This window comes from Daphnia carinata, chromosome 6 (genome assembly GCF_022539665.2).
Source record: "Daphnia carinata strain CSIRO-1 chromosome 6, CSIRO_AGI_Dcar_HiC_V3, whole genome shotgun sequence".
NCBI lineage: Eukaryota > Metazoa > Arthropoda > Branchiopoda > Diplostraca > Daphniidae > Daphnia > Daphnia carinata.
In genome coordinates this window covers 9,174,544-9,202,105 of record NC_081336.1, presented here as the reverse complement: position 1 = coordinate 9,202,105, position 27,562 = coordinate 9,174,544, and the positions used below count along the sequence as shown (strand labels likewise).

Here is a 27,562-nt window from a genome sequence, read left to right as displayed (position 1 = left end):
GGCTGTCTTTTGTCGACAGATCACCATCAGTTATACCGATGCTCGTCGATTGTAGGAAGTCTCCCCACAAGCTGTTCTTCGGCACAATTTGTCTGCCATGAACGATTCTGATGCCATTACCACTTGTGAAAATTAAATCGTCGAAGGCGTATTTCAGCAGAAGGCGTTTGCTCCTGTTGCTACCCGCTGGATCACCATCAACATGAAACATATAGGTCAATTTACTTCTTACTATTTCGGTATCACCTGTAAAAGTAATCACTTCGACGAAATCCAAGAGTTGTGTTTCGTTAAAATTCTTTAACAGATTTGACAACACTTCAAAATTCTTCAATAGGTTATCCGTAAGCAAACGTTTCGTGAAGGGACCAGCGCCTTCTACTGATAGCAACCCCTGTAGATGTTCGGCATTAATGCATCGTAAAGCATTGGTTTCTATTCCGTTATTGTAAAAAATCAGGTCATGCAGACATTTGTAGTCTACAACACCATCTCGATCGACGATGGTCTTCGCCATGGCGTTGAATAATTTGTACGACCGGCAGCCATCGTAGAAGATACATGGAAATGGATGTGTGGTTGTGAACAGGTCAAGGAGGTAATCACGTCCTAGTTCTTTCTTGACGACCTTCGATATCAGTTGAAACATTTCTGCATTTTCCGATTTCATGGCGTGATCAAGTGACCAGTGAATGAATGTGTTTAGCTTAGTCAACTCCGTCAGTGCGTCGGGAAAAAGTCTTTCACAAAGACCAACAGTTTGGAACATACTTCTTCGTGATTTTTTGCAGCGGCAAAGTAAAACGGAGTGAAACCCTCAAGCACCACCTTGCGAATTGCTTCTTTAGCTCTTATGTGGAGAAATGGCCGGCTAAATCTTGCTAATATTTGGCCGACTATGTCGACGTCCCCGTAGAAGGCTGCTCCGTGAAGAAGAGACATGCCGTAAGAATCTCTTTCCAACAGTCTGTTGCGGTCGATCTGAGACCCTTCGTCTTTTTCTAGTCGGCACGGTTGGTAAACATTCTGAAATGCTTCCGGCTCTTTAAATAAAAGGACGATGTAAAGTTTGGCGAGAACAGCAGACCGTCCTAGTTCTTGTAAAATCTCCAGTGTTTCGGCAATTCGCCCAGTCACCCGTTGATCTTTAGACTGGAAAACTTGAATTAACAATCCGGTTAACTTCGAATCGTCCGAATAAGCTTTCGATTTGGACAGAAACTGCAGAAATCTTTCCAGATGACTACGGTAGTTGTCATGGCAAATAAGAAATTCCAAAATTCCTTGGATTATGCGTTGATTGTTTCGACATAAATATTTGTCAAAAGCGATGTGCTGGTTTTCCAAAAATTTAAGTATGTCGTTCATCGTTTGCTGGCGCCCGCATCGGTTCCCGATAGAACTTTTTCGATGAAGTCAGCAGAATTATATGGCACCATGCCTCCTATAAGTGTGTATATAACACAATACATAGCGGGGTCATTTGGATAGATGTCGAAATAATTGATGAATCGTTTAAAGATCCTGCTTTCTTCAAAAACGGTGTCCAAAATGAAAGGGAATGGCGATTTGAAGATAGTACACATTGCCCAGCGGACTTGACGTCTATGAAATGTGGCATCGAGACAGTCACACAACAATAGGAATATGTTCCCTTTCCTATTCGAAAGTGAAAAATGGAGGGCGATCGTAAACTCAGGTCGGTGCATCCGCATCCTATCGAATGCCCAATACGGCGTATAATCGGGAAGTAACTGAGTAAATAAAGATTTAGACAATTTTTTTAGGCGATCCGGTAGTTGATGACACACAATTAAACGACGCCATTCTTCATCCTCATCGACCAAAGTCTTCACCATGCCATCGAGAAACATTTGAACTCCGTCGTATTGCTCAGAGGCCAAGATTTTATTAAGAATTAATTTTCGAATGGATTCATTTTCCAGCAGTTTGTTGTAACGTTCCTCATCGGGATGGAATCCTTCGTAAAGATATTTGGCGACTAAATACTCGGCAAACGTCCGATGCAAGAATTTAGGTCGCATTACATCTCCACTCGAAAATGTTAACCCATATTTCAGACAGTTGATGGCAAGATTCTTTTCTTCTTGAGCCACATCATGGCTGGATTTGTGCCGATATTTAGTTAGCCTAAACATTTCAAGGATACTTGGCTCTGGGATGATGGTTTCGACTGCCAATTTCGTTAATCGAAACTCGATTGTCTTTATCGTATTATTCATATCAACAGCCACATTCAGATTGGGACCGGTTTTGCTTTTTCCTTCTAAAAAGATGTTGCGTTTTGTATCCATCAATTTGCTGTACAGACTAATTAAATCGAATTTTTTATCGTCAAGTAAATTCAACAGTTTTTGTGATACCAATTCGTCAGATTGGAATGTTACGTTATTCACAGCATTGCTTTCCATAATGTCGCCAACATTTTTCTGGTAGCATTCGGCGAGAATTCTGCATTGTAAAGGGATTCCGATGAAAGCTCTTTCTTCGTCTTTCAGAGTCTCTGACACACGATCCACCAGCGCAACAGCAAAATCCCTGATGGGTCCAGCTTTTAGCGGTGGCGGTTCATTCGTCCAATAACTGGTAAGGTAATCGATCTGGTCTTTTACGTCAAATTTTTCCAAATAGTAAGCCAACTGACATAATTCGTATTGCAGATGGTGGGCCAAATGGGAACGGGTAGTAACGAACAGTGGAATACTCTTCTTCTCTTGAATAAACTTCATTAGCTTAACCGCAATTTCCTGGCATTTTTCATCGATTTCATCGTAGCCATCAAACATGAAAACGATCTGCTCACCCCTCTCCAACCGGTGATTCAGCAACGAGCGAGAAAATGGGCATTTAGGGTTGATGACATGTAGATGATTGATGAGGAATGCAATCAAGTCAGGTCTGCTACTATCGAGTTTCAATATGACGTCACAATGTTCAGCTAAATTCAATCTGATAACCCAACAGTCAGGCTTCTTCTTCTTTATTTCACTGTAGTAGTGGGAGAGGAGAGTCGATTTGCCGGCTCCAGCCAAGCCACAGATGATGACAACCGGCTGCTGATCCAGCTCCTCGTCCAACTGAATTATATGGCTGTCTTCTTCAATTTTTCCTGACGTTTGGTCGTTCATTTGTTTTATTTTTTCCCAAATTTGTTTGCGGCGCTTGTCATCGACGAACCATTCGATTTGGCCCTGCGAACTGATTCTACATTCCCTGTTTAAGTTTTCTACAGTGCATTTCAAACGCTTGGCTAGGTCAGCGATGAAACGTCCGTGCAAATTACAAGATTTGCCAAATGCAAATTTCACCCGTCTCTCGATGTAAATGGATTTCTCGAAACGGGATGAATCGAACGATGGAATGATGATTTTTCCTCCTTCAGGACGTAGAAGCTCTTCTAAGGAATCCAATACAGCTTCTGCTTTGGTTCCAACTAAACGCCCAACAGTTTCATTCTCCCTTGGAATGAAACTATTTTCGATAGCATCTTTTGCTTTAAGGATTCATCCTGTTGCGTGTAGGGGGAGATGTCGTCACCTTCCAAGATTGGTTGATTGTCCTGCTTGTTTTTCAATGCCATTTAGCAAAGTATCAAATGACCAAAATGGTGAACATGGAAACCCTATGTGAAGTCAAAATAGTATCATTAGCATAAATTAAATAATCAATATTTTTAAATTATTTTCACTTTTTTCAACTGCAAAAGGGTACAAGATGTTATCTGTATCTTGACAGATAACTCTTTAGAAGACAATGTTGCCTTCGTAGATGCTCAGATAATTGTATTTCGTTGAAGTTGATCCAGAGCTAGTATGTTTCAATAATTGTTGACGAAGAGAACCACACCTGTCTAAACAAAGAACAATGTCTTTATAGCAAAATGTTTCAGGAAATTGAGTACAGATATACTCAGTGATTTAGAAAATGGCATATGGGCCAGTTAATTATAATATATGAAAGGAGTCCTAGCAAAATGACAGGTTAGGCCGATAATACAATGCAGTGGGACCACGCCACCAATATTAACAAACCGATACTTACCAAACGAACAATAAAACAACATAAAATTACCCAACATGCCGAGGGATCGAATGAAGAATTTAAAAAATCTAAAGTAACAATAAATTTTAAAAAATTACATTAAAAAGATATTTAATTACCTGATACAGCGGCTGGAGGTCAAGCAGACTGCTGTGATAATAAAAGGAATCAGAAAATCAATTATTTAATTCAAATCAAATTATTTTTAGTTTTGAAATTTATTTCTACGCCACGAGACTACTGATTGTTCTAGGTAGCAGAAGGATTTTCAGTCGCGTGGTGTGATTGCCAGGTCAATTTTTTGCTATCGCTGTTATATTTTAATCAAAACATATTAATATTAATTAGCAATAATCAATTTTAACATAGTTTTCCAATAGTAGAGGTATTTTGATCTTTTGTTACAATAGTGTAAAACAACTTTGAGTGCAACGAAATGTTTTATAGCACATTAATGGCTGATGGAAAAATACGCGGGAAAAATTTCGTTTCACGGTATAGGGTCATGCAGAGATAAGGAGATGGGACACGGAATAGGGAAAGCCGCCATGACAGATTTCGGCACTCCATCTAGCGGCTAATTCCCTCCCTTTCTCATTAGCAGACGAATTCCCTCCAAACAAGCATTGTTACAGGCGGCTGATTTGAAATGGTCACGGAGAGTTAAACAATGCGCCAGTTAATAACATACAAAAGAAAGTTTCATGACTAAAATTAAATTGTAACTACTACTGTAACAACTTGTAAACTGAGCCTGGGTATTTTGCAGTATAAAATTTGATAATTAGCTAACAGGTTCCCTGGAAACAATTCAATGGAAACTGGAATGGAAAGTATTTGTGAGCCAAAAATTCCAGAAAATCGACCCCTTTTGATTCTCCGAGTTTTCAATGCCCTCCGAGTCACAGAACTTTCGTTGTGTGTTTTTATCTGGTAAAATGTCCGACTTTCCTTTCCCATATTCAAATTAGCCGCCTGTCACATTGGTTCCTTGCAGGGAATTCGTCTGCTAATGATGAAGGGAGGGAATTAGCCGCTAGATGCTGCCCCAAAAAGTGTCATGGCGGCTTTAACACGGTCGTGTCCCATCTCCTTATCTCTGGGGTCATGCACATAGATAATGTAACTATCTCGGAGTGCATTCCAACATTTAAAAAGAACGACATATTTGATTTCAAGTGCCTGTTGCCCCAGCGTAGTATTGAAACGTGATCATAGATGGCGTAGTGATCATTCTTCTTTTTAATGAAAATAAAAATTTTCGAACATTGTAAATGTCACTCTAAATTCCAAAAATCCAACATTTTCTTCCTGTTTAGATTAGCATCTTTACGAAGTTTTGTAATTAATTTCCAGTTCGAATAACGCTAGGACACGAATTTGATGTCATAAGTCGACCTCCCTACACACTTGATTGGCCTTTAATACGTGTATTTTTCATTGTTATGCAAACGTAATAAGGAACCTTAGAAGCGCAACTCCGTCACATTTAATATTAGCATGGAAATCTGGAAGATATAAAATAGAGAATTATTTAGTAAGGAAGACGTTGACCGAATTACTTCCAGTCACGTTTCCAATAGCGTTGTCAGCATATTTTTCGTTAATCGCAGCAGCACGACTTGCGAACAGAACCGGCAGGGATATCCCCAACGTCACAAATCTAATGGCTGTTTTGTTTTGTATTCAAACATTAAATTAAAAGAATCATTTAAAAGTAACTTTTTTTTGTAGAAAAGTTACCAGTAACGGCGTCATCGAGTCCGACGACACACCGAAAAAATGCCGGCCAAATCTCCAAAGATGGCAGTCACATTACCAATGAAAACCAAGGAAACAACAAGAGTCAACCATTCGCCGCATATTCCAGCGGGTGGAACAAACGCAAAGATTATCTGTAGACATAATTTCGATAATTGCTTTGTTTTTAATGAGTCAATTGAGATGTTTGACTTGGTTTTTCTTACCTTGCATCCGAGCGTCCATCCAGCATGGCTTCACCTGCGATTCACACAAACATATTTTAATAGCGGAGGTGTACACGAACACATCGAGTCACATCAACAATCGAAAGCACAATGAGCACAATGATGATCTTTCTAACGAAAAATCAAGTCTGGCCACGTCTGCCTGCCACTGGGGTGGAGGTGTAGTGCACAAATGAAGAAAAAGAAAGGAAAGTGTAGACAGCATGGTGCCAAGTTCGATTGGCTTTACCAGCCTAACATGCCACGCAAACGAGCAAAGGGAAATGAGGAAAATCCCTACTGTCTCCTAGACATCCATCTAAACCTAAACAAAAAATTAAAATCGTTAGACTATGCCCCGTTTTTTCTTTCGTAATCGTATCGATTGACTAACCACAGATTTGATTATCCCCATTACAAACCCAATGAAGCGGAGGTATGCAAAGATGCTGAACACAGCTGTGAAGGTGACAACTCATCATTCTGGATGTATGGATGACATGAAATAATATGATTAAATTCAGAAATGGAAAAAGATCGCGATGTGTAAACCTTTGAATTTTACATTCTAGGTAAACCGTGCCACTTCTAGTAGTAAAAACCCGGTAAGAAATTAATTGCAAAATAGGAAAATTGCACCCGATTTTAACACCAAATGCTTTTAAAATTGGCTCGACAGATATAGGAAGAAATTTCCATTAATTAAATAGGCTACAACGCTATAAGCAGAAGGATATCGACAGATAACATTTGAGAAAGTAAAACAAGTACCCACCAAAATGAACTGCTACGTCACTTCAGTCTTATTGTAAGGAGGAGGGGTCAAAAATGACAGCTGGCGTTGCCAGATCGCTCACAGCTGCGCTCAAAAAATAGTTTTTTTTTCTTTTTTCTTTTTTTTTTAAATACCATGCAATAACAATTTTTTTTGAGATTGAAATATATGAATCATTGTTCAGAAGTAAAGTTTTATTATTCGTCTTTTGTGAAAAACCGGACTAATACAATCCATGATTATGCATATATGTTTTGAAATTCCTAAAAGAGTTTGTATTGGTTTCATGGGCTAAAATGCTGCACTGAATCAAGACTGCAAGGGGAATAAAGCACTACAAGTTAAGGAAGAAAGGAATAACTAGAATAGTTTTAAATGAACTCATAAATCAAATCAGCAAAGTGTTGGCAGTTGTACGACAGAGCGTCGTATTCCTGATTTAGATAATTTTTCCTCCAAATGTGATTAATCAGCTCCATCACTGTCGTGCTTCCAGATGCTTTTTTCACCATTTCAACACCTTTTCCAATGCTAGTCTTACGCTTGGATCGCCTGTACCTATAGCAAACGCTGTCAAAGTCCTTTGATCGCTGAATGGTGACGCCTTCGTCGTTTTTCTCGATGGACCACCACCACGCGTTCGTTTCGAATACAATGAAAGCGTGATGCAACAAATGGTCCGTCAACTGCCACGCGCCTAGTGGGTGCTTGTAATACCTAACCTCAACAATGCGCTCTGTGACGTCGACCAGCTCTGACAGTGTTTCACGTAATTCAGCATCAGTTATCCAATAATCACGACCCTCGGACGAATCGGCCTCAGGATCAAAATACAATTTTTTCGTGTAAGCCGCACCGGTACTCCTGGATCGTGAGTTTGACATGGACGAGCTTGACGATCCCATCCTTCTACACGTGATGTCTTCAGCAAGAACTCGAACCGTTTTAAAATTTTTGCTTAGGAACTTCTTTGGCTAGTTGCTTTTCACACGCACGATTGCCAAGCTTCATACTAAACGTAAAGGCACTCGTCACCAATTTAAACGAGTTCGATCCTTTGCTTCACGAGGCACCAAGCAGACGAAGAAGCGTTCGTGCAGCGTGACTTGCAGCTATGAAATGTTGAGCTGGAGGTGCGTTTCTTCGCCTCACGATAGGCGTCGCAGATGACATCTAGTGTAGAAGCGAACGATCTGCACAACACTGCACAGCACCGCACTCCCGAAATCGCTCAACTATCGGCTTTATCGGCGAACGGAAACGTGACGTCTCTAGTAGATGATGCCACATTCGGTTGAACGAAGCGTTAAAACATTGAACTATAAATGCTCTGTTTACTCAGACTCAATGGCTGTGAATTAGCCGGCAGCTGTTGCCAATTTTTAAGATGAAGATGCATTTCCATTTAAATTCCTTGTGCCTCTACCCTCGAGTTAAGATGCGTGAGTAGCCATTGACAACTTGTTTCCTAGTTTAAAAATAACTCGGTTGCACGGTCCCCATCAGATTTGCTGCTCAGTGTCAATAACATACTGATATTGTAGAGGCAATTGCAAGAAAAGCGTCGTTTCTTGCCGGACAATAAAAGGTGTCCGCTGTTTACATTGGCAGGCAAGGGCGAATTGTTTTGCTTTCAGCGTGACCTTGTCGTCGACCGCAGGCTATTCTCGATTTACGATCAGTCCGTCAGACGAGTGGGAAAAAGGGGGAATAGGAAACATTCGTGATGGCTGACTGCTAGTTCGTGATTGGCTCTTCTGTTTATCACGAGAACCGTAATGATGAGTAGTAAAATGAATGTTTGTATGAGGACTCGAATGCGTCAATTTATCTTGTATTTAGACATCCATTATTACAGCAATACATTCTACTTGTACGTCATCGTGCAATTTTCTTCTTCCCACATCGTTTGTCTTTACTTCCGCCACCAATTTGAACGCAGAGTTTTCTCCAAAACGTGTTTACAGACCTTATGTAGTTGTTGTCATTATTGAAAAGTTAAAGGTCGCCTAAATTCCCCTTCGGCCATGACGCAAAAAAAAAACAGAATGAAAAAAAACTGTTGGTAGCGTGAGTCATCCCGTCTTGGAAACGGACGAGATTGCAACAAAAGATTCCAGTTTCGTACGTTCAAGAGTCATCATCTGAAGGCCAATTATCATCTGAAGTCGAATTATCGTCGCAAAAATTCATCGATTTGACTACAAATCTGTGTGCGATCAATTGCATCCAAATGGGCGAGCATCACATGAGCTACACCCCTGTACTCTCCTTCCACAAAAAAATATATGAATGGTTGATTTCTGAATTCATGGAGCACCAACTCCTTGACGGCTTTTGTACCCAGTTTTTCGGAAACGCGTTTTAAAAATGTGTCCAGTTCTACAATGCCAAAAGGAATTTTTTCCCCGCGTTCAGGGAGTAAAACCCAAGTCCATATACTGTGCTCTACACGTGGTAACGATTCAGGGAGAGATTGTGGTTCGAATACTCTCGTGATATTGTGTACAAACTGTTCACGTTGTCTGCCATTACTGTAATCGATTACAAATTTTAAAAGGGTTAGTCGTTTGAAACGTGGTCCATCCAGTACGTTGAAATAGGTCTCGGGATGGAGAAACAATTCATCAATGAAATCGGCAGCTTTTTGTTCAATATCTAGTTGAATGTCATTTCGTTTTTCTACTGGTAACACATCCAGCCGTCCGTCAATGTCATTTCCCCTCAACAAAGCTTTCAGTAAGAGAGGAGATCCATCCATTTCGTGGTTCAGCAACAACAGCACGGCCTCCCAACCGAAAATTTGCGAAACAGATTTCAATATTTCGTTCGTCTTCGTTTCCGGACAATATTTAAAGATGTAACTCCATAGACTGCGCTGTTTTCTGCCAATCAAACAAGTCGATGTGAGAATATCGACGCAATTGCTGAGTTGCATTTCACTGCCATAAACCAAGTAAAATAGGAAAATATCACTGTAATGTAAGGCGATATGCCGGCTATCCCCGTAAACCTTAGAGTCCTCTTTGATGAACGTGTCGTGTGTCATTGGCGAAACCTTTTCCTTCCACTCCTTTTTAATTTCCTCTTGGTTTTTCTCTGGTAAACAATTCAACATGAGTTTAACGGTTTTTGGCGACAGATGACGAACAACGTAGCCACGATCGTCTTTGTGGAGCAACAATTCTTTAGCGCAATCACCTCCGAGTTTATTCGATACGCAAGTCAAACACTTTACAATGGCTCCGACTTGCCTTGCACCCAGTTCCCATCCAGGTAAATAAGTGGATTTCGATCCTAGGATGACTACCCAAATGCTGCTCCTCAGCTCAGCTCGTTCGGCGTGAATGGTAATCGTTTGCACGAAATCCAAGAGTTGTGTTTTGTCAAAATTCTCTAACAGATGACTTGACAAAAAAACGAAATCCCCCTCTAGGTCACCCGTAATAAAACGCTTGGTAAAGGGACCAGCGCCTTCTACTGATAACAACCCCTGCAGATTTTCGGCATCAATGCGTTCTAAAGCACTCTTTGCTCTTCTGTATTTGTTGAAAATCAGGTCATGCAAACATTTGTAGTCTACAACGTCGTCTCGATTGACGATGATCTTCACCATGGCGTTGAATAATTTTTTCGACCTGCAGTAATCGAAAATAGAATCTCCAGGAAATGTAGATGTGGTTGTTACCAGGTGAAGGAGACAAGCATGTCCTAATTCTTTCTTGACGACGTTCAATATCAGTTGAAACATTTCTACATTTTCCGATTTCATGGCGTGATCAAGTGACTGGCGAATGGATCTGTTTAACTCGGTTAACTCGCCCGTCACTGCGTTGGGAAATATGTCTTTGACAAAGGCCAACAGTTTGGAACAGACTTCCTTGTGATTTTTAACCATGGCAAAGTAAAACGGAGTGAAACCTTGAAGCATCACCTTGGGCACTGCTTTTTTAAATTTTCTGAGTTTCAGCTGGCGAAATCTTGCTAATATTTGCTCGACTATGTTGACGTCTCCGTAGAACGCTGCTCGATGAAGAAGAGTCATGTCATAAGAATCCCTTTCCAATAGGATGGCGAGTTTCGTCGGGATGGCGTCCTCTTCTGCTAGTCGACACGGTTGGTAAATATTCTGAAATGCTTCCGGATCTTTTGATAAAACTTCGCCGGTAAGTTGAACGAGAAGACTAGACCGACCTAGTCCGTCTAAAATAGTCAGGGTTTCGGCAATTCGCCCAGTCATCAGTTGTTTTTCAGACTGGAAAACTATAATTAACAAGTTGGCGAACTTCGTATCGTCCGAATAAGCTTCCGATTTGGACAAAAGCGCGAGAAATCTTTTCAGATTACTACGATATTTGTCGTGACAAATCAAATATAACAAAGCATTTTTGATTCGGTCATCTTCAGAGGACTCCAGACGACGGAGATATTTATCGAAAGCCACATTCCGTTGATCCAAAAACTCAAGAAGGTCATCCAACGTTTCCAGGTGCCCGTCCCGGTTTTTCTTTAACTGAAAAACACTATCTGGGAACATATGTCCAACAAGACGTTCTATAGTCATAGACGTACGGTAGTCATCTGTAAGAAACACATTCTGGTCGCGTGGATCGATGCCGAAATAATTGATGAATCGTTTAAAGAACTTGCTTTCTTCAAAAAAAGTGCGCGAATAAAAATCGGGTGACCATCCGATTAAGGACCTCATTACAAATTGAGAAACTTGATGTTTTTCGAATGTGGCATCAAGACAGTCACAAAACAATCGGAATATGTTGCCTTTCCAATTCAAAATAGAAAAATGGATGGCCTTCTCAAAGTAAGGTTGGACGTCCTCGCTCTCGTGTGTCATCATCTTCGTGAATCGATCCGGTAATTTACGATCATTAATTTTCTTACTCCATTCTTCATTCTCATCGACCAAAGTCTTCACCATGCCATCGAAAAACACTTGAACTCCGTCGTATTCCTTGGAGGCCAAGATTTTGTTCACAATCAATTTTCGAATGGATTCATTTTCCAGCAGTTTGTTGTGACGGTTGTCATCGGGATGAAATCCTTTGTAAAGATATTTGGCGACTAAATATTCGGCAAAAGTCCGGTGCAAGAACTGAGGTCGCATTCCATCTCCATTCGAAAACGTTAACCCAAATTTCAGCGCGTTTTTCGCAAGAACACTTTCTACATGAGCCACATCATCGCTGGATTTGTGCGAAATTTTCGCTGGCCAAAACATTTCAAGGATATTTGGTTTAGTGATGATGGTTTCCACTGCCCATTTAGTTAGACGAGACTCGATTTTCTTCAGCAAAATCGTAATAGCGTCATCCTTTATATCATCGGATTTGGAAGTGTTGGTTTTTTCCAATAGAAATATATTGCGTTTTTTTCCCATCAATTTGCTGTACAGACTAACTAAATCGAATTGCTGATCGTCAAGTAACGCCAACAGTTTTTGGGATGCCAATTCACCAGATTGTCGAGTTACTTCATTTTCAGCATTGCTTCGCACAACATCGTCAACATTTTGCTGGTAGCATTCGGCGAGAATTCTGCATTGCAAAGGGATTCCGATGAAGGCTCTTTCTTCGTCTTTCAGAGTATCCGATCAACCCAACAGCCAGGTTTCTTCTTCTTTATTTCACTGTAGAAGTGGAGAGGAGAGTCGACCCGATCCACTAGCAATTCTGCAAATTCCTCGATCTTCTTCATCTTCATTTCTTGCACTTCATCTTGAACTCTATCTTCCAGTTTCAATTCTTTCTTCCAATACTTGGCCAGGCAACTGATCTGGTCCTCTTTGTTGAAATTTTCCAAATAATAAGCCAACTGACACAATTCGTATTGCAGATGGTGGGCCATGTGGGAGCGGGTAGTGACGTACAATTGAATGCCCTTCTTTTGAATGGACTTCATCATTTGGATCACAATTTCTTGGCATTCTTCACCGATTTCATCGTAGCCATCGAACATGAAAACGATCAGCTTGCCCGTATCGTACCGGTCGTTCAGCAACGAGCGAGAAAACGGGCTTTTACTGTCGATGACGTGCATATCATCGATGAGAAATCCAATCAAATCAGGTGTGCTTCTATCGAGTTTCAATATGGCGTCAGCATGTTCAACTAAATTCAATCTGATAACCCAACAGTCAGGTTTCTTCTTCTTTATTTCACTGTAGTAGTGGGAGAGGAGAGTCGATTTGCCTGTTCCAGCCACTCCACATATGATGACAACTGGATGCTCATTCAGCTTCTCCTCACACCAAATCAAATGGCTCTCGTCATAAATTACGCCTGGCGCTGAATCGATTATTTCTGTTATGGTTTTCCAAATTTTTTTGCAGCGCTCGTCAAACTCAATCAAATGGCTCTCTTCTTCAATTTCGCCTGACGTTTGGTCGTTCATTTGTGCTATGTTTTCCCAAATTTTATTGCGGCGTTTGAGATTAGTATCGCCCAACCACTCGATTTGGCCCTGCAAACTGATTCTGCATTCCCCGCTTAGTTTTTCCTCAGGACATTCCAAACGCTTGGCTAGATCAGCTATAAAACATTTGTGCAAAGGGCACGATTTGCGCGATTTGCCAAATGCAAATTTCACTCGCCTCGGGATGTAGAGGGATTCCTCGTAATCTTTCGGTTTAGTTCCAACTAAACGCCCAACAGATTCATTCTCCCCTAGGGTGACATCGTCATTGTGGCCACACACTGGCCCACGATTTTCATTTTCTACCGATGCCATTAGGCAAAGCATCAGACTGTTTTTCTACCCAAAATGATGAATTTGGAAACCCCTAAATGGAATGTAAAATCATTTCACTGACCTGATTTGAAGAATTTGTATTAATTAAAATGTTTACCACTTCAGTAGAGGCTAAAACTTTTATCTTGGCAGTTAATGCCAATACGAGATAACGTTATCTCGATAGACGCCGACTGGATTTCTGTTCTTTTTTGTAGGCGATCCACCACAAAAATTCTGTTGCAATGACTAACAAAGAGAACTGCAACCTGCTGAAATAGACAGCGTTTTTCGCCAGTTTGTTACGTGATTCTTTGTCCCCCCCTGAATGACTTAAACTGTATTTGATTGATAACGATTTGAGATAAATAAAAAAGGTTAGCTTCTTTACCTTGTTTGAGATGCACCGATGACGACAATCGATCGACAAACGGGTCAGGTCGAGAAGAGATGCGCTTGTCGCAATTCACAGGTTCAACAAAGTTGGCGTGATGCAGTTTTTTGAATCATTCTTTATCAATAAGCTATAGAAAAATGACTGGGAACTTTAGCATTACCCGGTACAAAATCGTTCACGTAGATAACGTCAATATCTCTGCAGCAATCTCAAAATGTCGATAACGTGCTCGGTAACATGCTGATTATATACAGCGTAGGTATGAGACACTCGTGGCCAGACATGAAATGCGATGATTGTTTGATTTTTTTTTTCCTAGCATTTTTGGCCGGTGGATTGAAATTTCCGATTTTGTTTAGGGCGTTGATTTTTGAAACCATACACCTATAGATTAAAAAAAAAGAAAAATCATAACACAAAATGCTTTTTTTGGGATTCCACGATTAAGATGTTCAATCTGAAAAAAACCAACTTTTCTTTACAAGTGCACCCCTATGTCCTTCATCATCTACTGTGCTTTTCTGACATGAAATTTCTGTAGTTAACAGGTTCAAAAATATTTTACAACAAGACAAGATGTTAGCTGACTCAAATTGGATGATAATTCAACAAAATACATTGTATTACGTACCTCTTTGAGTTTCATGCAGAGCTGAAGCTACTTTTTTTCATCCTTCCACTTCTTCTAGGGGTTGTAATTGACTAGGTGATATCACCAGGTGGCCCATTGATGCATTTTCCTGTTCCAATATTGGAATGGCTGAAACGTTTTTGACAGTTGAATATCTCAGCGATGATGTGGTAATGCACTCAATTATTTCAATTGTATCCAAAAAAATGCATTAATTTAACAGCCATGTCTTGCTTGGTATCTTCCTTGGACCCCACCTCATTTCCTAATTTCCTGCAACAGACTGTCTGCTGTTTGCATTCTTTGCAAGGATAGTACTTGCTCACATCTCCAGTTTGTAAAATGGCTTCAAAGTGGTATTCGTTTGGCATATTCACCACAAACACGAATTTGTCAAAGTGGGTGTCAATGTCTGCCTCCGTAATTTTTACGGTAAACAATTTACATTTCAGGAGCAAATATGGCAATCCAGTTTACCGAAAAAAATAAATCAGGCTTTTTCTTTTTTCTTTCTCCCGCCGTAGATAAAGACCTCCCGCCATTTACGTCTGCAAAATGAAGGACGATGATTTCGAAATATGGCAAATGTGGATCGGTATATCTATCGCAGAGTCATAGAGAATCTCTATGACTCTGCTCCAGTCTGCTATTCATGCTTCATCAGGTTTGGGGGTTAACATAATTTTAAAATTTGTTACTCCTAGTTAGAAAATGAAACCCTTACAAAACTGTTTAAACCTGTAATCAGAGCCAGCACCAAACATCCACGTCTTTCAGATAGACACCATCGACATACAGCATGTGTAAAACTAATGATCAGACGTCTTTATATACTTTTCTTTTGTTACCCCTTCTCCTTTCTTTTCGTACAAATTACACGTTGCCTAATTGCTTCAAACCTTATAAAAAAAAAACGGAAAATTAACTAAAAAATACGTATAAACGCGTCAACACACGTCAAGATAATGGATGGATTGGCTAACAGAAAATTCCCGGCTGATAAGTTAAAAAAAATCGCGTTATTGCTCCTAGTTAGCTGCTACAGATATAGCACTGACGTCAACAAGTTGAAAACTGATTGACACTGTTAGCAATCTTTTTGTAATATAGTCAAAATGTGTAGAAAAGATCCACAATGTAGAAAACAACGCGATGAACTGAATTAACCGGTTAATTCAGTTCATTTTGTCGAAACGCGATTAACGGTAACAGTTACATGTTTTATCGTGAATTTAAATTAGAGAAACGTCTCCTGTTAACAGGAGCAGCAAAAACAAAAGAAAAATACAAAGGAAACAAAGAGCGAAAAGGGGGTTGGGGGAGGCCCTTGGTTATCGATAGGGGTAGCGGCGCATTTTCGGTGATGACTACATGAAAATAAACACATTGTTTACCATGGTAAAACAAAGATAATGAATACATCCTTAACCAAAAATGGTAATATTTCACATCCCAAAAATCACCTAAAATTGTAAATGAAATACACAATAAAAAAAAAGGCTATGATGATCGAGGCTTGAAGTAATAATATAGAGTAAACGATGGGGAACAGGATGTCAGTTTTTATTAGAATAAAAAAATTCATCATTATTTTTTGTTGTTCTCGAATCGTTGTGTAAGAGACGCTTGTCACTACTGATAAACCTGGCTAGTAGATAACACTGTATTGTCACCAGGATTTCGAGGCACTGACGAGTACTAACGCTAGGATTAGGTTGTAACTTTACTCGAGATTGGACAATCATGTGTAAACCGAATGGACGTCTCTGATAAACATCTTCTGCCCAAAGCCCATCCGTTAGCGGTCAACTGACTGACTTTGTTATTGAACTATTCACGTTATCTTTTCATCCATCTTTTGAATAGGGAAGGTAGCGGCGGGCAGGAGTGGTTCAGTTTCGATTGATATTGCAGTTGTTCATTTGTGGTCAGACGCAAGTTAGTGAAAGTTGAAGTCATCTCGTCTCAGTTTCTCCCAACCTGTTGGAAAAAATGTCGAAAAACGACCCCAATGAAAGAATGAGACTGAAAGAAGACTTCAAAAAAGAAAAACTGGAAAGAGTCTTTCGGTTAAACTCGATCAAGGATAAGGTATAATGAATTTAAGGGCAAGTCGAGCAATCACATTATGCCCACTTTAATTCTTTTCAATTTAGCTCACTGGAAAAGAAAATGAATTGCTTGAAATGTGTGGGAGTGATTCGCGATTGGATCTAACGGGAAAAATAAAAGAATTAATTCAGTTCCGAGTTAACCTGAACGCAAAAGACAAAGACGGAAGGAATGCGCTCCATCTTTTGTGTCGGAACTATTCAAATCCAAAATTAATCGACGCCATTCAACTCTTAATCGGAAACGGAATCGACGTGAATGCAAAGGACAATGATAGAATGAATGCGCTGCATTATTTTTGTAAATCAAATTCAAGCCCAAATTTAATTGACGCCATTCAACTCTTAATCCAACTGGGAATTGATGTGAATGCACAGGACGAAATAGGGAGGAATGCGCTCCATTTTTTGTGTGTAAACAATTCAAGCCTAAATTTAATTGACGCCATTCAACTCTTAATCCAACTAGGAATCGATGTGAATGCAAAAGGCAATAGTGGATGGAACGCGCTCCATTGGTTGTGTGAATCAAATTCAAGCCCAAATTTAATTGTCACCATTCAACTTTTAATCCAACTGGGAATTGATGTGAATGCAAAGAGCACTTCGGGAAGGAATGCGCTCCATTATTTGTGTACACGGAATTCAAGCCCAAATTTAATTGGGGCCATTCAACTCTTAACCCAACTGGGAATTGATGTGAATGCAAAGAGCAAGTCGAGAAGGAATGCGCTCCATTATTTGTGTGAATCAAAATCAAGCCCAAATTTAATTGACGCCATTCAACTCTTAATCCCACTGGGAATTGATGTGAATGCAAAGGACAAAAGGGGAAAGAATGCGCTCCATCTTCTGTGTCAATTAAAGTCAAGCCCAAATTTAATTGACGCCTCTCAACTCTTAATCAAACTAGGAATTGATGTGAATGCAAAAGACAATTCGGGAAGGAATGCGCTCCATTATTTGTGTGGATTCAATTCAAGCTCAAATTTAATTGAAGCCATTCAACTCTTAATCCAACTGGGAATTGATGTGAATGCAAAGGACTCTATTAGGGAACGGAATCCGCTCCATTATCTGTGTGAATCAAATTCAAGCCCAAATTTCATTGACGCCATTCAACTTTTAATCAAACAGGGAATTGATGTTAATGCAAAAGAGAGATGAAATGACTGCCATTCATTATTTGTTAATCAAACTCTTAATCCAACTGGGAATTGATGTGAATGCAAAGGACTATTATTATGGATGGAATGCGCTCCATCATTTGTGTAAATCAAATTCAAGCCCAAATTTAATTGACGCCATTCAACTTTTAATCCAACTGGGAATTGATGTGAATGCAAAGGACTATTATTATGGATGGAATGCGCTCCATCATTTGTGTAAATCAAAATCAAGCCCAAATTTAATTGACGCCATGCAACTCTTGATCCAACTGGGAATCGATGTGAATGCAAAGGACAAAAGGGGAAAGAATGCGCTCCATCTTTTGTGTAAATGGAATTCAAGCCCAAATTTAATTGACGCCTCTCAACTCTTAATCAAACTAGGAATTGATGTGAATGCAAAAGACAATTCGACAATGAATGCACTCCATTATTTGTGTTGGTATAATTCAAGCCCAAATTTAATTGACGCCATTCAACTCTTGATCCAACTGGGAATCGATGTGAATGCAAAGGACAAAAGGGGAAAGAATGCGCTCCATCTTTTGTGTCAATTAAAGTCAAGCCCAAATTTAATTGACGCCCTTCAACGCTTAATCCAACTGGGAATTGATGTGAATGCAAAAGACAATTCGGGAAGGAATGCACTTCATTATTTGTGCGAACCAAATTCAAGCCCAAATTTAATTGACGCCATTAAACTCTTAATCCAACTGGGAATTGATGTGAATGCAAAGAACGAATGGGGAAAGAATGCGCTCCATCTTTTGTGTCAATTAAAGTCAAGCCCAAATTTAATTGACGCCTCTCAACTCTTAATCAAACTAGGAATTGATGTGAATGCAAAAGACAATTCGGGAAGGAATGCGCTCCATTATTTGTGTGGATTCAATTCAAGCTCAAATTTAATTGACGCCATTCAACTCTTAATCCAACTGGGAATTGATGTGAATGCAAAGGACTCTATTTGGGAACGGAATCCGCTCCATTATCTGTGTGAATCAAATTCAAGCCCAAATTTAATTGACGCCATTCAACTTTTAATCAAACAGGGAATTGATGTTAATGCAAAAGAGAGATTTGAAATGACTGCGCTCCATTATTTGTGTAAATGGAATTCAAGCGCAAATTTAATTGACGCTATTCAACTTTTAATCCAACTGGGAATTGATGTGAATGCAAAGGACAATCTGGGATTGAATGCGCTCCATTATTTGTGTAAATCAAATTCAAGTCCAAATTTAATTGACGCCATTCAACTCTTAATCCAACTGGGAAATCTTGTCTTATCCAACGGCCACGATGCTCGAGATTATTTACGCTATCATAACAAGTTTAGCAACAAGGACGAAATCCTAAAACTACTCGACGAAGCAGTTTTTTAGCTGAATTATAACTGGTTTCAGCACCTCTGGATGCAATGCACTTTGACTTCGGAAAATAAAAATAAACCGACTGTCTCATATTCTGAAATCTTTTACTTTTTGCCCATAGAAAACACAATTTTCTCGCTCTCTTGGCTGTTTTAGACAGGCTGAATAACATTAACATTGAGCTCAAAGTTGATTGCAACTCATTTAGCAAACGACTTCAAAACGAAAGAAAGCATCAAAGGATAAAAACCAACAGGTGATTCATCATCAGTTCAACAGGCTTCTTTTCTCTTTGGAAAATTATTTCATTTCAATTTCTAAAGTAACTGATACAGGAAAACAATCAGAGCAGTAAAGAACCTAGGTAAACGTTGGGAAAAAAATAATAATAATAAAAATCTCGAATAATGAAAAAAGGGCGGCAAACGCGAAAAAACATAAAAAATGAAGTCAAAGACGACGCACCAGACGTGGGATTGGGGCCTATTGTAAATGTATTGGTGTGACAAACGTAAGGAAAGAGAGCAAGGCCATGGTTATCCCTAACTAATGTGTAAAGGAGAAAACGATATAACATTCAAGCACATGCAGATGTGAAATACTAAAAATCGGTGTTTCGGTTGAACAAGTTTTCTTCGTCAACTAAAGGACAAACAAGAAACCGCTGTACTTGAGAGAGCTAACTGGGATCATAAAGGATTAACAATTCTCCTAGTCAAATGTAAAAAGAATATTCAACGTGAAAACAGTAAGAACGTCAAACTCGACCGTTAAATCTGTTCTTGCCAGCTTGTAGTAATGTTGCAACCACAACAAAAAAGAACTAAACAAAACATTGAAAAATGCTATCTCAAGAATTGTTAGGTTCGTCCATGAGAGAACAATGACACAATAAAATAAATCACCATGGCCTCAAGTCAGATTTAGCAAAATGTCAAGGTGTGTAGTTCACATGAACAGCACAGCCATTTAATAATTCAAGTATTGAAATGATTTTTTAAAAGCCCCATATTGTAGACTGACAATCTCTGTCCATTTGTTGTTGTTTGTTGTTGTGACTACAGCCATTTAATAATACAAGTATTTAAATAAGTTTTAAAAACACTCCTATTATATGACTGGCAATGTCTGTCGATTTGTTTTTAGCCAAATCATCTGCTTGTATACAGTTGATTTTATGATTTTTTTAAACGTGCAGACATCTACCGAGAAAAAGCCACTTTTCCTGATATGAGCTTCAAAAGGATGGGGAAACAAAAAGCGAAAAAACAAACAAATCAAGTCGTGATTGAGAGACAGTTCTTCAAACAATTCTGCCAAGCAAGCTGATGATTGAGAAAACAACTTATGTTTCCCCACTTCTAACCAAAACACATGCCACTTGCATTGCTAGTCAGTTCGACCAAAACGATGTCAACCCAATACCCCTCACTCTAAGACGCCATCGAAGCAGAAATGGCGCCCAATGGCCAAGTGGCCAGGAAAGAATGGAGTGAAAAGCCTATCATTTGTAGGCGACCATAAGAGGCATTCACTACATTCTTAAATCGTATAATTTTCAAGGATCTCTCGTAAATCAATAGAAGGAAAACAGCAAAAGCGGTTGTAATTTTGAAAATATCGCAACCAAACGACTGGGAGGACGAGACTTCAGGCGCTTCTGGGACACCAAAGTGCCATGACACATGCAAACCGAAAGCAAAACATGTCTAAAACTGACCTGGAAATGGAGCAGAGAACTTCTTCCACTATTTATTGCCTTCGAACGCAGCACAGGCATAGAATAATTATCTGGTCTTGACTGAAAGGAAAGTCGTGGTTGCCGCATTCCTATTGAGCGTGCAAATTCTCTTTCAATCAGCTATACGTCTTGCCATGATCGTTCTTTGTGCTTTCTAGTCAATCATCTAAGTGATGCACTACATGAATGCCAGTTTTCAGATTGTTCAGCAGAAATTCATCCAGATGATACGCTGCTTAAAGTTGCGTTTTACACATTTGATGTGAACACTTAATAGTTGCAGCCAAATGTGGCTGATAACTGAAATTGCGACGAGCAGAAAGCGACACGTAACACAACCTTCGTGGATGTGAGTTGAATTGACAGTGAGGAAACTGCTGAGCTTATATTCCCGCTTTTCCCTCACCCCAGTTCGTAGGCAGCATTGCCAAATATCATAAATAGCATACATTAATTACACTGAAAAAGATGGCGATGGAAATAAGAAGTGTAATTGAATTTCATATTTGGGATAGAATTTGATTTGAGAATTCACTTAACAGTTTTGTATCGAGAATTGTTTACTAAAGATGACGTAAACAAATTAATACAATCTATCAACTTCAGTTTCCAGCACAAATGTCAAGCGTGAAAACGAACAGCGATAGCAGAGTCATAGAAACTAGGTTTCTATGACTCTGGCGATAGTAAAACCAGGTAAAACATCGCCAGCAAAACCCGCCATCCAGAGTCATAGAGAATATTCTCTATGACTCTGCCGCCATCTACGTCTGCAAAATGAAGGAAGATGATTTCGAAATATGGCAACTATGGATCGGTAAACTCATTACTGTTAAATCTACCTATGGTTGGCTTAAAGATCGGACGTGCACGGACGTGTGACGTGTCCGTTGCAGAAGCATCCTAGAAAGTCAGCGTAATGTATTACTGTTTTATCCATAATTTCTCATGACATCCTTTATGTCACATCATCTAAAAATTCTAATCCTTCCAATAGATTCATCCAACTGTGAAAACGAGTCAGTTTCGGGATTAAGAGCCCTCAGCAAATACAACAACGAGCCATATTCAAGCTGTAGCACTCGTACAGCCGTGATTATTCCCGAACACCTATGCAGTACGAAATGCTTGACAGGCGAATGGTACGCTAAAATCCGATAAATATCGATGTAATGATAGATTTTGTCATCCAGGCTTTGTGACAACTGCCATGTAGCTTCTTATAGCATGATGGGACATGGTACTCTATCGATGTCGATGATGAACCCAAGTGTGATGAATATGTTTGTGTTCTCACCATAACTCTGCTTCCTTGCATTTCCGATTACAGAAGTAAGAGATAACTTTAAGTTAAGTGACCAAAACAATTATCTTTATAAAGTTTTATTGAAGATCCATGCAGTGATTTGTGTAATCCTTAGAAGATATTTGTTACCAATACGTCTCAACAGCTGGCCATAAAACTGTCACCACTGGGTCAAGGCAACCTTGGCAAAGAAACTCATCAAGGCAAGTCAAACCTACTCGAGTGCATGATAGTCTACCAATGAGCTGATTCAGTTTGTGTCTGTAGGATATGATTTGGACCCCATTTCGGTGAAAGCAGTTCGTCTTATGGATTTCAAGGACTTCTTGATGACAATTAAGCTGCCCATCCTTACCCCCCATGAAGATCAGTTAAACCAAGGTTTAAGTAAGATTATAGATACAATTGTGTAAAATCATTTTGCATCCACTCCAAACGTGAACTTAGGTAATCCACTACTTTGTGTCAATCGAAAATAAATTCATCTTTATTGCTTGCCATCTTTTAGGAAAGTTGTTCTTAGAATTGATGAGACCAAGGAACCGCTCATATGTCACTTGCCTGGGAAAAAATATGCGCGAATTAATGGCGTTTAAGGAACGTCAACTGCTACTAACGATATTCTGAATATTTTAGTACCTTGGGAATCACAGTTGGCAAGTAAATTGAAGTCTTTCTTTTCCATTAATTTCATAACTGTTTTAATTGATGCAGGGTGGCGATTGAGAAGAAATTTAATATATAATGGAAAGTCACGGCATGGAATGTTGATTGTCCGTCGCCTTTTTATCCGATCTGATGATTAGTGGTACAATTTTTGACATCATCAAAAACGGGATGGCTAAAAGGAGGGAATGCATTTTGATGCGCCATTAAACGTTTGCAATGGGTTTTTTATAAATTCCTCATTTTGTAGCCCCGTATTATACGATGGCTATTTTAGTGTCAGGCAACTGCGGTCTGCTGCCAAAATATTTTAGCCAGCCCGCGTCCACACGTCACTCTTCCCAAAAGTCGGACTTATTTACGGATTCAGTCGCGAATAACCCATTGTTGCAGCGGGATCGGGCACTGGAAATGCCATTTGTTCCACGTTTATATTGGTAACTTCTGTTTTCTGGTTTACCATTTGTTTCATCAATTTCCAAGACATCTGTCGGCATCTAGGGAAAGTCCAGTTCAGATTTTAAAACAACACAAAGCTTTATTTTTTTTTCAGTCACCTGGATTGCTAGAAAAACACATAATTTTGAATTTGAATTCAGATATGATGTCAGAAAACCAGTTTGTTTTTAGTTGGATATAGTAGCGGTTCACGGAAAGAATATTCGTGGGCATTTCGAAAATCGAATTAAAAATCTATTTGACATGACCAGCTGAGTACACACTTACGTGACGCGACAACTTTCGTGACGTGCATTTGTATAATTTAAGCTGTTTTTATTGCATTCGTGTTACTCAAAGGATTCACATTCAATTTTATAATGCGTTTTTATTTTCAGAACATTAAAGTAATCTAGCAATCTAGGGTAGGATAAAATGTTTCACTTCTCTTCTACCAGATGGCAGCCTTTTGGGGGCAGACTCCATACTGTTTTGCACTTTCATCATTTATTTGCGTTTGCAAATATCTGGTAGGTTCTTCATTTATTTGGTTCAAGAGATCCGGTTGCGTTTCTGCTTGGAGTTCACGAAACGCGAGGAAATTCAATAAGCACAATTTCTCCTGGAATTGGTCTGATGGAATTCTGGTATGAAATTGCTTGTTTTTTTTTTCTTACTGAACGATTAGAATAACATAATATTGGAAACAGTGACCAAATGATGAAAATGTGATGTTTATTTTCATAAATTTAAACAGATGTAAGCTGACAAAAACCAATAATGTTCATACCTGATTTTCTAAGGAGAAAAAATAAGCCATGTAAAAAGTATTGATGGATTAATATGGAAGGAAGGACCTTATTATTGGTGTTCGCAAGCTACCAACGTCATATAGGTATCTGCTTATCCTTCTAAAAACAATTCTAATATAACTTTTCTTATGGTTTTTCTTCAGTTTTTCATTTTTGGATCATATTATTCTGAAACCCAAACCAGTTCGTGATGTGATGGCATTAGCTTTCACAGAAGATGTGGAGCGTTGAAGCTTTCCAGACCTTAGATCAGCCATAAATCTGAAAGTATTGATGAATAGAGATATTGAGTTTTAGGACAATATCAATAACATTGCAAACTATGAATCAGCAAAGTAATTATTGATTCTCTAGACCAATAACGATATTTTTTAAGTACAAACTAACCTCTTCCATTGATTTCCCTCAGCAAAAGCATCACCATCAAATCCGAGCCACGCAACGTTTGCATCCGCCGCCCATCCACATGGAGTTTGAAGGGACGCCGTGGTTTGACGCTTATTGCTACAGCCAGCAACCGTATGAACGAGATCCGGGTGTGACTGCATTCAACTTGATGTAAGGTAAGTGCATTATTGTGGACAGTGGGCTGTGACAGAAAACAAACGAAGCATTATCGTAGAAGAAATGGTAGGGAAAAAATTATTTAGATTCTCAAATCAGTTAGTACGATTGTCTGTTTTCGTGTGCCCTGTTTTGCCTTGTTAAATATGGCGGATTTTTTCTGTTAGCTTGTTGTTTTTGTACAAGTTAAAAACTTTCTGAAAATGTGTTGTTTTTTTTGTTTGACAAATGCACAATTTCATATAAACTGTTATTCTACAGAGCTGTGGTGATCGCGATTTTTTCTTTTGACGTTACCTACGTCACCGCTGCCAAAAGCGAGGGGCAGGTAGAAAAAACGAAAAAGGTGCTGTATGTATTGTAAAAAAACACCCTAGGGAAAAATTGAGAAATTTGTTTTACAACTAATGTGCAATATCTGGTACCTGGTAGAAAAACAACCGTCTGAGAAAAAACTAGATATTGGTATTTGGAAAGGCCAGTGTTCTGGGTTGTGGCATCAGTTTTCCAAACCAGCCAATGTACTGGCAAAGACAGGTATCTGTTCGAGAAGAAAGCCAGTGTATGTTCAGGCAACGAAAAGGAAGCTTCCTTTTCCTTTTGTAAGTCCAAAACTCATTCCTAAATTCACTATTAATAACAACAGTATTAGAATATGTGAAATGCCTCAATGGTAGAGCATCGGCCTCGTAAGCCGAAGGTCTAGGGTTCAAATCCTAGATACACCATGTAGAGATTTGTAATACGGCACTCGTTTATTTGTTGAAATAACGGAAAATGGCAAAAATTCTTTCCATTAGAAGTCGGAAGCATCCAACGCAGAATTTTTCTACGCTGGTTTCGCTTGACACGCATTAGTTGCGAATCTGGGATTTGAACCACAGATATTTAGCATTCCAGCCCTGCACGCTACCATTGCACCATGACTGTCCTTAAAATCATACACTTAGATTTTGATGCGTATATTGAAATAGTGTCGACACTAGGTTATTATGGAAGGCCTTTTACTAACAAACAAAATGTAGATGGAATATCGACATAGCTTCTGCTTGGCATACTAGAATTCTTGGGTTCGATCCCCGTATCAGTCTACATACAAATAAATAAATAAAAACAAATGTAATTATTATTTAAAGCTTTTTATTTTCCCTCCTTCCACCCACAAATCCACCACTATACATATTACACATACAATACAAAAATACATACACAAATACACTTAAAACTAACCCGTTGGCTGCCACGCCATCTAAACTACAGTTTCTACATCGCTATCTTAGGGATAGCGATAGAGGGGGCCGGGGGGCCGGGCTGACACGATGATGAGACCTTTACGGGAATGCACACCCCAGGTCTCATCTATCGCATCGTTCAAGGGATTTCCCTGTGGTGCATTGCCTTTGGGGCCATACGGCCAATCTTGGGCAGTGGCGCTGCTCCACCCCATGGCAAATAGACCATGGAGCAGAACAGCGCGGCCCGTCCCTGTCAAGCTAAAAAAAAAAAAGGGGATTCAAAGATGGGTGGCAGCCAACGGGTTAATTACATTACATATTACATACAATACAAAATATAACGATACCATGAAGATAAGGCGACGACACAGCAACGGACGAGACGGCGATGGGCGACCACGAGGCGACGACGGACGAGGCGATGACGGGGCGACGGGCGAGGCGATGATGAGGCAACGGGCGAGGCGAAGACGGGGCGACGGGCGAGGCGAAGACGAGGCGACGGACGAGGTGAAGACGACGCGACGAACGAGGCGAAGACGAGGCGACGGACGACGCGACGGACGACGCGACGGACGAGGCGACGGACGAGGCGACGGACGAGGCGAAGACGAGGCGACGGACGGGGCGACGGACGAGGCGACGGACGAGGCGAAGACGGGGCGACGGACGAGGCGAAGACGGGGCGACGGACGAGGCGAAGACTGGGTGACGGACGGGGCGAAAAGCCTGGTGAAGAGGGACGAATAATATAAATGATAAATATTAAAAAAAACGTGTAACTCCATGTGGAATATAAAATTAGTGGTGTAATTATAAAAGAGAAGTTACCTATGACGTTGTCTGAAGACTGCGGAAGCTGTAGGGCTGGTAATTTTGCTGAAGATGGTGAAGGTTTAGCAGACCTACGATAGGATACGAAATTTAAAGAAAGGCAACACTAGATAAGTCTCAAACTTGCAATACCAAAAGGGATTGTTTCGATGCCCTTGTCTACTTGTGTTGGTTGGTAATGGTTAAGCTTTGGAAACCAAACCAAGAGGTGCACAATCCATTTAGCAGATTAAAGCTGATTCTGATGAGTAGGCAAAGGGGTAGTTGAATTAGACAGTGGTGTGCTGATTCTAAGAATGCACATCACAGGTGACGTTCTTCCTGGTTAGCCTTCTTTCCGTTGTAAGTTTCACAAGCTAGATCTTAAAGTCAAAATCATGCCAAATGGTATACTAATGGCCACATACAAGTTAAATACCTCTAAATAGAGTAGCATGATGGAATGTTAAGGTCATAGTTTTTTGACAGAGCAATCTGTGACTGTTTGGAACTGGCATCTTGCATAGCTTACAAGATTGCCCGTTACAAAAACAATTAACTATTTGGTGTGCTTCACTTCCAAAAACTAACACAAGCAATAAAACACTTAATCGACGTTAGTTTTCTATAACTTTCTACTCGACTACAACATTTTAAACGAAAACTTTCGAACACAGGTTTCAACGATCACACCACTGTCACAGGTAAACACAACGCCATTTTAAAAGCGCACCAGCGACATCTAGTTTGTTTTGTTA

General features: G+C 39.7%; 2 protein-coding genes and 4 long non-coding RNA genes across 6 annotated transcripts; 1 reads left to right on the top strand and 5 right to left on the bottom strand.

The window, feature by feature from the left end:
• Positions 1 to 3,504: 3,504 nt before the first annotated feature.
• On the bottom strand, positions 3,505 to 4,316 carry LOC130699665 (uncharacterized). The gene is made up of 3 exons (XR_009003495.1): positions 4,182 to 4,316; positions 3,710 to 3,871; positions 3,505 to 3,643 (listed from the first exon to the last, which is right to left on the bottom strand). It is a non-coding gene; the product is annotated as an uncharacterized LOC130699665 (long non-coding RNA).
• A 1,182-nt stretch (positions 4,317 to 5,498) lies between these two features.
• LOC130699704 (uncharacterized) lies at positions 5,499 to 6,554 on the bottom strand. Its single transcript, XR_009003537.1, has 4 exons — positions 6,424 to 6,554; positions 6,030 to 6,354; positions 5,806 to 5,957; positions 5,499 to 5,732 (listed from the first exon to the last, which is right to left on the bottom strand). It is a non-coding gene; the product is annotated as an uncharacterized LOC130699704 (long non-coding RNA).
• Positions 6,555 to 7,068: 514 nt separating this feature from the next.
• Positions 7,069 to 7,826, bottom strand: LOC130699681 (uncharacterized). The gene has a single exon (XM_057521894.2). The coding sequence runs from the start codon at positions 7,707 to 7,709 to the stop codon at positions 7,176 to 7,178; it is 534 nt and encodes a 177-aa protein (XP_057377877.1). The 5' UTR covers positions 7,710 to 7,826; the 3' UTR covers positions 7,069 to 7,175.
• A 574-nt stretch (positions 7,827 to 8,400) lies between these two features.
• Positions 8,401 to 14,947, bottom strand: LOC130699663 (uncharacterized). Its single transcript, XM_059495768.1, has 5 exons — positions 14,861 to 14,947; positions 14,626 to 14,781; positions 12,544 to 13,572; positions 12,473 to 12,510; positions 8,401 to 12,413 (listed from the first exon to the last, which is right to left on the bottom strand). The coding sequence occupies exons 1-5, from the start codon at positions 14,945 to 14,947 to the stop codon at positions 8,978 to 8,980; spliced, it is 4,746 nt and encodes a 1,581-aa protein (XP_059351751.1). The 3' UTR covers positions 8,401 to 8,977.
• A 6,875-nt stretch (positions 14,948 to 21,822) lies between these two features.
• On the top strand, positions 21,823 to 23,166 carry LOC130699700 (uncharacterized). The gene is made up of 6 exons (XR_009003532.2): positions 21,823 to 21,891; positions 21,968 to 22,087; positions 22,164 to 22,302; positions 22,363 to 22,723; positions 22,785 to 22,936; positions 22,991 to 23,166. It is a non-coding gene; the product is annotated as an uncharacterized LOC130699700 (long non-coding RNA).
• Positions 23,167 to 26,649: 3,483 nt separating this feature from the next.
• On the bottom strand, positions 26,650 to 27,462 carry LOC130699653 (uncharacterized). The gene is made up of 4 exons (XR_009003494.2): positions 27,244 to 27,462; positions 26,958 to 27,187; positions 26,823 to 26,896; positions 26,650 to 26,720 (listed from the first exon to the last, which is right to left on the bottom strand). It is a non-coding gene; the product is annotated as an uncharacterized LOC130699653 (long non-coding RNA).
• Between the last annotated feature and the right edge of the window lie 100 nt (positions 27,463 to 27,562).

Bases quoted from the DNA above. Each gene is read 5' to 3' on its own strand.
- LOC130699681 (XM_057521894.2), bottom strand. From the start codon at position 7,709: ATGGGATCGTCAAGCTCGTCCATGTCAAACTCACGATCCAGGAGTACC.
- LOC130699663 (XM_059495768.1), bottom strand. From the start codon at position 14,947: ATGCCAAACGAATACCACTTTGAAGCCATTTTACAAACTGGAGATGTG. The intron at 12,511-12,543 runs GTTCAAGATGAA...ATGAAGATGAAG, and splicing joins AATTGAAACTGGAAGATAGA to AAGATCGAGGAATTTGCAGA. The intron at 12,414-12,472 runs CGACTCTCCTCT...GCTGTTGGGTTG, and splicing joins GAATTGCTAGTGGATCGGGT to ATCGGATACTCTGAAAGACG.